Source organism: Chenopodium album, chromosome 26, assembly GCF_948465745.1.
Source record: "Chenopodium album chromosome 26, dcCheAlbu1.1, whole genome shotgun sequence".
Classification (NCBI taxonomy): Eukaryota; Viridiplantae; Streptophyta; class Magnoliopsida; order Caryophyllales; family Amaranthaceae; genus Chenopodium; species Chenopodium album.
Genome location: NC_137859.1, coordinates 31,878,729 through 31,889,063, shown reverse-complemented (window position 1 = coordinate 31,889,063; position 10,335 = coordinate 31,878,729). Strand labels below are relative to the sequence as shown.

General features: G+C 30.0%; 1 protein-coding gene across 2 annotated transcripts in view; it reads left to right on the top strand.

Moving 5' to 3' along the window:
• LOC145617179 (putative CDP-diacylglycerol--inositol 3-phosphatidyltransferase 2) overlaps positions 1–1,396 on the top strand; it is a 5,798-nt gene extending 4,402 nt beyond the window's left edge. For both annotated transcript variants that reach the window (XM_081671862.1, XM_081671863.1), the window contains exon 11: positions 968–1,396. In XM_081671862.1, coding sequence (XP_081527988.1) covers positions 968–1,027 — 60 coding nt within the window. In that variant the 3' untranslated portion in view covers positions 1,028–1,396. The remainder of the gene's footprint in view (positions 1–967) is intronic.
• Positions 1,397–10,335: the final 8,939 nt, after the last annotated feature.

Sequence of the window (10,335 nt, the reverse complement as noted above, 5' to 3'; positions counted from 1 at the left end):
AACAAGCAACAAGCAGAATTCTATTGTTGGGTAATATAATATGCTTGTCAAAGGCACAGTCGGAGTTACTGTGGCTATAAAGGAGTTTTCTTGACCAATGTATAAAAAAGCTCAAGGCGCTCTGAGGCGAGAGGGGTTCTGCTGCGCCTAGTATCTCTTTGAAGTGAGGCGCTGTATGTGGGTAGTTAAAAATTTTGGCTCAAGTGCGCCTTAGGTGCTTTTTGTGCGCCTAACCCAAAACGCCTCGCCCAGACCCAATTAAGCGCTCACCCCGATCGCCTTGCGCCTCAGCGCCTAGGCGCGCTTTTTCAAACACTGTGCTTGACTGCAAAGCGCCAAAGCTTTAACATGATTATTCATTCATCTGGATCACTCTAACTCTACATGAATCCCCCTACACCACTATCATCAATTCATCATCGTTGTCACTTAGGTGAAAGGCCATGAGAAGCAAGATAAGTTAATAATTTATGATATAAAACCTCTATACAACCCAACAATGAAATTCTTAATATATTGTTATCCTCTAATAGCAATAACAGGATATGGACAAACAATTCTTTATACACCAGGAACACAAAATTATGAAATTGAAAGTGTACAGAAGAATCTGTTGCAGCCTAGAAATAGTTGTGGTTTACTCACCTGCTTTCATGAAGAGTCTTTTTAAATTCCGCTGGCTACTGGTGAGATTGGAAGTTTGGAACAGCTGGATCTTGGAAGGATCCCCTTTCAAGTTTTTTTTTTTTTTTTTTTTTGGGGGGGGGGGGGGGGGGGGGGGGGAGGGGGTATTTTTTTAATGCTGCTACTTATCATCCTAGGATTGTTATGCCCTTATTTTCTTTGTATTGTAGATAAGCTTTCTTCAATATTGAACAAACTTGCCATTTTTTCTTTCTGTACAACTGCTGTTTAAAGCATCTTAACATACCTGTATTAAACTCTTGTTTAATTCCATGATTTCCAGCTTAAAACCGCCGCAGATGCATGTGTTTTGCACGACATTAACAGAAAGCAGAAGGCATAATTTGGTCACCTTTCGATTTCTTATGCTCCACTCTCTTGAATTCTCATTTGAGCGTGATGACGCTAGTGGCATTCCTCACCACGTTGAAAGAACTACTGGTGATTTGCTGCTATTCAGGAATGCACAGATGAAATTGTGTCTCAGCTAAATTGAATTCTCCCCAGCATGGCCAGCAGGTCTTTCGGATTAACCCTGAGGAGTTCTTGTGGATAATGATCTGATCAGTTTTTAGTTTTGAGGCTAATGTTGTGCTCATTTTACTTCGATCAGTTGATGCTTTTCTTATACTTTGATTGATGGGGTGCACATAAAAACATTTTATATTAGTAGATGATAATTTAATTAAAGTATGGTGGTTGTGTTTGTGATTGCTCGTCTCATTTGCTTGCTATGCTTTTAGCCTGCATAACATTTTCTTGCTATTGTACTATTGAAATTTGAAAGTAAATCGTTACTGAAGTTAAAAACTCGATGGCTTATCCATCTGAATCATGGATCATGTTACTCAAAACTGATTTTCAGAGGCAAGAATTATGCTAAATTATAACTGACCTGACTAATCCGCTAATTAGGATATTTGGAGTCTTGTTAAGTGATTGCCTACAGATCTGATCTGAAACCTCTAGATACCAAGTAATGGGAGCTCACTGATACAGCAATAATCAGTTGAAGGTGGCTGTATTACTGCAAAATTGCGAATACTACTATCTAGAGAAACATTATTATCTTTCAATGCCTTGTAAACAATCTATGGTGAAGTTTGTGAAACCTTTCTTACAAACAGAAGGGACATCCTACTCTCAAGGGTAACCTTCTGTGTACATTGTGCATGGTACAAGCAACTAAAGATATGTTTTTGTCTATGTGCTTGTATCGCGAGACACACGAGGGAAAAAATTAGCCTTAATTGTACAACTGGTTAAAAGGTTAACATCTTCGTTCTAAAGACACCAACATTGCACTCCACATTTTCTAAGGCAACACAATGGGTAGCTTAGGAACAATGACATTATGGCACCGATAACATGAAGGGTTATACCTACTAAAATTTGAATAACTTCAATATTGAGGCTTTAATTTGGGTAGAAGAAAGAGTAGCCCATCATGGACTGTGATAATCCAAGCTTCGTTCTATGATAGCTCAGTATGTGAGATATTCAACGATTGTCTTTTGCGAGAATAGTTCAAATTTTAAGGCACACTTTATATTGCATTTTTATCCTTCCATTATTTAGACATTACTACTCCTCATGTTCACATAATTTGCTACTGGACTTGGTCCTAGGATCTTAACAAGATAATTAGATCATTAGCATATACAAACTACAAATGTAAGAAAATCATCAATCAATCAATCACATAATACTAAAACAGACACCAAAAATGACACATGTCACTATCTGATGTCGTTTTTTCCCTCCAAAAACCGTTTTCCAAAAATAAATATATTCTAACTTTATATTTATTTTATATATTTTTTCAACTCCAACTTATTTAAGACAATAAAATTATAGTATGTATTGATATAACCTTCAATCGCAGTTGAGAGGTTTGGAATCTTGAGTCTCGGTCAAGAAACGCTAAGCAACACGAGCTTTAAACCTAAACTAAGCCAAGAATACACAAGCACAAGCTTACGTAAAACTTTATAAATTTCAAATTAATCAATCATACTTTTCATTAAACACCATTACGTACTTATAAGCTAAATAATTAGCCTAAAAATCGTGTAAAACAAATTCTAATCTAACTAGGAAACTAACCCTAACTTGTAAAGATAATATTTTGCAAATATGATCTTTAAAGTTAAGCTTATCTTATACTAGCCGAATTAAACTAACAAAAATATCCTAATAAATTCGGTCACCTAATAATAAATTAAAAATAACAATAAAAATAATTATAATAACAATATTGATGCCTTGGAACCGCATCATGTATATATTTAATTTATGTATTATAATAAAAATTTAAGATTCTTGTTACTAATATTAATATCATTTGCTTAAAATGAATTTTTTAAGATATATTACTACCACATGGATTTAATTAATAGTACAAAAACAAAAAAGTATTACGTTAAATTGCATCAAATTCACTTTAACACATAAATCTATAACTTTAACTATATATGGTGATTGGGACTACACTTGGTAGGAGGACTCGTGTTCGATCCCCCGCAACAACAATTGGGAAGGGACTGGAACCTAACCACCCAGAACAGATCCCCGAATCTGGATTAGCCCAAAGGGTGAATCAGGTGGAACACAAAAAAAAAGCACTATATATATAATTATATATTATTATAAATTATAATAAATGTAAAACCAAGAATAACATATGTCATCTCCTTCTTAAAAAAAATTAGCGCCATTTTTTTATTTTTTATTTTATTTTATTTTTGTCAAAGTTTCTTAGAGAATATTTAATTTTATGCAATAATTTTTCCCTACCATTTGGTAATTATATTCCATTGATACACATTCAACAAGTATATTATTCGTTCATTTAATACTTCGTACTATGCAATAATATTTTCCTACATATATAACTTTATGACGTAATCCGTAATTATTTTATTAGTCGTGCATGTGATACTCTCGCTATTTTCTTTAGTATAATTTTATTTTTTTATTTTTGTGATTACGAATTTTTTTATCTTATTTTGCAATTAGATAATTATTATAATTATAATGATAAATAGTGAAAATTATCGTGCATGGCACGGGACCTAATCTAGTATCAAATATTTCTTAAACATAAAAGTTATTTTTAAACTACGTAGCCTCGGGTCATTGCATTACATGTTTTATATATAAATACAATTCATTGTTATTGTATGTTGTCATAGTTATATATAAATACATACAAGTATTAGAATATACAATAAAAACAAACAAAAAATTCAAAATAAGTTACACACTAGTTTGACATTAAAACTAATGAAGTATATAAATCAATCAAGGCTTCAACCATCAGCTTTTGGTTGAAGATAGTCCTTTAACATAGCATCAAGAGCCAATATGACACAAAGGTAACGGGTTCAAATCTCATCCATCTTTTCTTTTAAAGTAGAACATATCGCCCAACTCAACCAAAAGGTTAAATTGATGGCTATAGCTAGAGCTGTCAAAAGCTGACACAACACGAACCCGACACGAAATAAGCGAATTTGGTCAAGAATTCTCGACCCGTTCACATAATTGGGTCGACACGAGCACGACATGAAATAAAACAGGTTAGGTTTGAGTTGAAATGTTTAACCAGAAATCGACACGCATAATCCGATTATATAAATGGGTTGAACGACAACCCATCAACCTGAACCCAACACGCTTAACCTATTACTTAAGTATTTAAAAAACTGTTTTTTTTTTTTAAATTCAAAACTTGTAATTTTGTAAATTAGTTTGACACCATTTATACAATTTGGTAATTTTTTAGCGATTAATTTGGCAATAAACAATATAATTTTCATCTTTGGTAAATTAAAATTAATTTGAGATAATTCTTATGTATGGTGGACTGATTGTATTGTTAAAAATACTAGCTTAAACTCTTATGGTATCTTTCGCTAAAACTACTAACTTTAAACTGTTGTAGTATCTTTAATGACTTAATAATGTCTGTCTTTTTTTTTATTTTAAAACTGAATATTAATTAGTTTATTACATACTATGTGGGTAAAAGGCTACCAGGTAACCCGTTTAATAAGCGGGTTAGGTTTGGGTCAAGGGTTGTTCAATTCGTTTCACATTGACACGAACACGAACACGACACGACCCAAACCGTTTGACATCCGTAGTTATAGCCCATGATCGGTTTATATACTCTATAAAAACATTAAAATTAATCGTGTCTAAGTTACAAAAAACTTTTAATAATATTGTTGGAAGACTTAATTTATCCGAACACTTAAGTTGATAGTTGACTTGAAGCTAAGATTGATTTATACTAGATGAAAGCTCGTGCGATGCACGGTTTTTTTATATATAAATCTCAAGAAAATATATTTTCGAATAAATTCTAATGTTTTTTTTTAATTATTTGATTTAGGGTCTGTTCACATTTACTGAATTAAGTTGAACTGAACTGAACTGATTGGAGCTGAACTGAACTGAACTGAATTAAGCTGAAATGAATATTTTATGAGAAAGGGAAATTAAAAGTTGAACTGAGCTGAACTGAACTGAAATTAAGTAAATATGAACAGGCCCTTATTTTACTATCTAATAATTTCAGACAAAAAACACATAATATTTTAATTAAAGTGTTATTGCCTATTACAAAAGGTTTTTTTTTTTAAAATTCGACTTTTTTTTATTGTTGTTTTGTATTTTATTATGGTTGTTAATTATATGACTACTGAATTTAAAAATATGAATAATTGTAAATATGATATCTTTCAATTTTTTTTTGTAAATGTTATATTTTATCTATTACATATTGGGATAAAATCTTTAATATGAAAAGATATTTTTTTAATTTTTAAATAATAAAAATCCTAAATCATTATTCGTTGTTTTTTAAAAGATAAAAATACTAAAAAAATAATAAAATCATGTATACTATTTATCTTCTATTTAGATAAAATCACCACCTTCGTTCACACCCATATCGCTTCCATATAATCAAAATGGATAAATAAAACATATTAGCAAAAATTAAATTCATATAAAATTAATCTTTATAGTCTTATAAAATAAATCAATATATATATCTACCGGGAAGTAAAAAATTGTTGTGAAATTGATCTTAAAATTTTAATTGTACAAAATCAAATCTAGATCTATACCTTGAATTTTATCATCATCCTCAATCGCCCGAACAATAATATTTTAAAAAATTAAATCATTATTTTGTTGTCACTAACCATGTGTGCGATATTACTTCTTATTTGTAACGATTGATAAATATCTAATGGCCTAAACTTTTCTTTCAATTTATTTTGGACGAAATTGTATAAAGTTGGCTTTAATTGAGGCATGAATGCAATGTAATTAAAAATAAAATTAAGTTAATTTGAAGGCTTGATTATGCTACCAAAATCACAAAAAATTGTTTTAATCATAAAATTAATTAATAAAAACTAAAAAAGGTCTATAAAAAATTTAAAAAATGTAAACGATTTATAAAAATATAATACCTCTTCGTACTTTGATTTTCCAATCATTTTTGATTGAATTTAATTATCTGATTTAATTAGATCTACATGTAAAAACAAAATTCAATAAACAAAACATAAACATATAATCATTAAGTTTTCCAAATAAATACAATGTAAGCAATAATCACAAATATATACATTTAACACGTGGAATTTAAAAAATTAAACTAATTAAGAATTACGCAACCATTGATGACCTAAAACGGACACAAAATTCGCTTGATTTGGTTTTGTATTGATATGAGATTTTATGTGTGTCGTAGAATGCGTCAATTTATAGTGGTAGGGATCACAAATTTTAATTTAATTACAATTAAATAATAATTTTTATTTCTTATCATAAACACTATAAAGATTATCTTAAGATGATTTTCTTAAGAGATAAATTTTAGTTTTTTAAATAAATTAAATACTCATAAATCATTATTCGTTGTTTTTACCTAAGTGGCAAATTTCTTAAATCTTATTCGTCGCTTTTATTTAGGTGGCAAGTGAATTTTTTAATTCTAAAATAAAATAGAATTCTAATTTTTAATTGGTCAAATATATACCTTTGCTTATGTGGCGCGTCGAATGCTCTCAAAAAATCCTACTTTATTTATATATATTAGATTTTATTAGAGACAGAGGATAATTATTGTTTGTTATTAAATTACAATGTATTATTGTTCCCATCTGTCTTAATTAAATTTAAATTTGTTTTCATTTGAAAAATAAAAGGTAGACAAAATAATAATGAGATGCACGAACTTAAAATGGACCATATAGACGATGCCTAATTGCCAATTGGCGTATCCAATTCAAATTTCACTACTTAGGTCTATGAGGATAAAACCTCACCACCACCACCATCATATATCATTATCATTAATCAATATCAATTCCCTATTGTCCCTTTTATTCATTGCAACCCTGTCAATGTCACATGACCATCTTTCTTGTATTGTTGGATTCCAATTTATTTATTTCTAGTACAATCACTGTTTTACTGTTATTGCATTATGCCACTATTTGGCTATGTCTTTGGCCAATATTTAATTTGCATGCATTGCATGAATAAATTTTAAATAATTGATCTAAGAATTACTCAAAAATACTAGTTAAAGAGGGTTTTTTTTTTTTTTTTTTTTTTTTTTTTTTTTTTTTTGTGGTGGTAAGAAGGGGCTCATTTAAGGGGGAGGGGGGGGGGAGAGATAAGGGAAATCCCTCAAATGAGTCCAATGAGGCTTGATCCCTAGACCTCAGGCCCTCAGGGATACGAGGTGGAAGCGATACCACTACTCCATCACCTCAACCTCAAAAAGAGGGTTATCATAAAGGGCACGATCTAATATGTATTTGGTAGTTACAAACATACAAATACTCTTGTTGTTATTTGTATCGGGCCGGGCGATGCCTTTACAAACAATTTGAGTTACCAAAGGCATTTCACTGTTTGACATTCTAGTTAACAATCTAACTATATTAAGCTAACAATGAAGAAATTAGGAATCAGTCAAAGTCAAAGTCAAAGTGGAGATTTAATCATAAGATCAAATTAGCTAGGGATTGTACCCCTGGAATTCTTAAAATAATATAATTTTTGTGTTTGATCCCCCCCTAACAACAATTGGGAAGGGACTCAAACCTAACCATCCAAAATTGATCCCCGAATCCGGATTAGCTCAAAGTGTGAACCGGGTAAAACACCAAAAAAAATATATATTGAATCTACTATTTGCAAATTTGAACAACCACTATCATTTAACATTTTTACTCACCCAATTTTAGAGTTAAGATAACAAATAAGTCCAACTTTTTGATAAATATTGTGTTTGGGATCCAACTTTTTTTTTTTTTAAAACTCTGTGTTTGGCGTCTAGGTTAGAAATTATAGTGAGTTAACCTTAGTGTTTAACTCACCATTAACCTAAGATAAAAAAAAAGTTAGACCCTTATAAAAAAGTTAGACCCTAATCTAATAAATTTAGACCCTTAATGCGTTTAACTATAGAATTGGGTGACAAAAACTTTTTTTTTTTTGAATACTGACAAAAACTTTTTTCTTAAACTAAAATCATTTATAAAATTTGTGATTTTATTTTATAAAATTTGTGATTTTATTTTAACCGATAAAATATTTTATTAATACTTCGTAAGTTTTAATAATTTATGAAAATAAATATCTTTCATCAAAATAAATATCTTTCATCAAAATAAATATTAGTATCATAATTATTTACAAAATAATTTAAATTTTTTTGTTATACCTGAATTCTCTAGAATTAGGGTGCGATAAAAATCTTCAAAAATTTTCACAATAACTGGGTATGTCAGTTATGCATTAACTATTGAAATCTAAGTTTATAAAATAAGATTCATATTTTATTAAATTCTTAGTTTATTAAAAATTTAATTCTTAGTATTATTATCAATTTTATACTTTTAATCAGTGGAAAATAATCTAAAAAAATTGTGAAATATAACAAAATTTATTTACTTTCTTCTAAATTATTTATTCAATGAAATGAAGCTTGAATTATTATTAAAGAACTAAGTAGCTAAATATGTATTTTAAAAGTGTGCTTACACTATATAAAAAAGGTTATATTAATATTAATAATAAAAAGTATAATATTGAAAATGGTATTACTATAACTAAAAAAAAAAAATACTAGATTATTAAAAAAAAAAAAACAAAAATAATACTAAAAGGGTCCAAGGTTTTTGATTTTTTTAATTGGTTGTTTTATTTTTATTCTTTAAAAAAGAAATTTCTTTATTGGTTAACTAAAGGGCCCAAGTCTTTTAACTAAGGGTATAATTTTTTTGCACATAATTAATTAAATCTCAATGGAAAAACTATTCTAAACCCCAAACACAAAGTAAAAAAAAGTTAGAACCCAAACACAATATTTTCCAAAAAGTTGGACCCCTTTTGTGATTTTAACTCCACAATTTTAACATAATATTGGTTTTACAATCAATGGAGATATAGAATGATTCCACTTTATTAAAAGAACATGAAATTTCTTTTAATGGCGACTGAGGTTAGCGTGTGCACCAAGTTATAGTTCCAAAATGTTAATGCAGCGTGTGGTGGGGCAAATTTTAGCCTTTCCATCCCCATCCTTGCCTAACATTCTAATCCCTATCCCCACCTTTACGAGTTCAGATCCAAAATCATCCTTGCTCCATCTCCCATTTGAATATCCACATCCACGCACCCAATCCTCGCTTTACCACCCACCTAAGCTTCCAAAATACAACATTACATACTACTTTAAATAAATATCGGAAAAAAAAAATAATTTGACAACTCTATTAAGTTAATTATACCCAATTTTTTTTCCATTATCTCACGGTTTAGCTTATTACGAAGTATTATACGTATTGTACATCCTATATTTTACTTAATATTTTGTAAAATATAGGTATGGAATGGGTACAATGTGGGGTAAGTGGGGGTGGGGCGGGTGTAACCTAAAATTCATCCCATCTAATCACACATGACGAATATGATTTTTTTACTCATCCCTGCCCCCACCACCCTCCAAATCAGGACCCATCCCCGTCTCAAGTAGGGTGAGTATCCTACTTGATATGCCCTACTGACATCCCTAGATAGAGCGGATATGACCTAATATCTCACCCTACCCTATCAGCCATGTTAGTATGTTTTCTCTTCCTTACCTCGTCTCACCACCCATCTAGCCTAAATCACAGAGAATTTGGCTTGATAATTGACATCCCTATGACAAACCCTAATCAAATCAACTAAACCACAATTAGATATATATAACATTTTATATGAACTCTTAAGTACATCTTATTAATTATAGTCAAAATTAACCAATAATAAGATTCATATACCATTTTATACACTTACCATTGCAATAAGGTTAAAAAGATATCCAAATCCCCCATTCCCATATATAGGCACTCATATAATTCCAAAATAAAAATGATAATTACCCTACAATCATGATTCCTTTCCTAAAAATAGATTCTTTGTACCAAACCCTGTAAAAATGTAAAAACAAGATCCCTTTCATGTCAAAAATTCCCAATTTTATTTTCACTTCCTTAGTAATAAGAGCATGTGGGGTACTTCCGACTCATACCCTTCCTCATCTATAAAACCTTGCTCTTCTCTTCACAA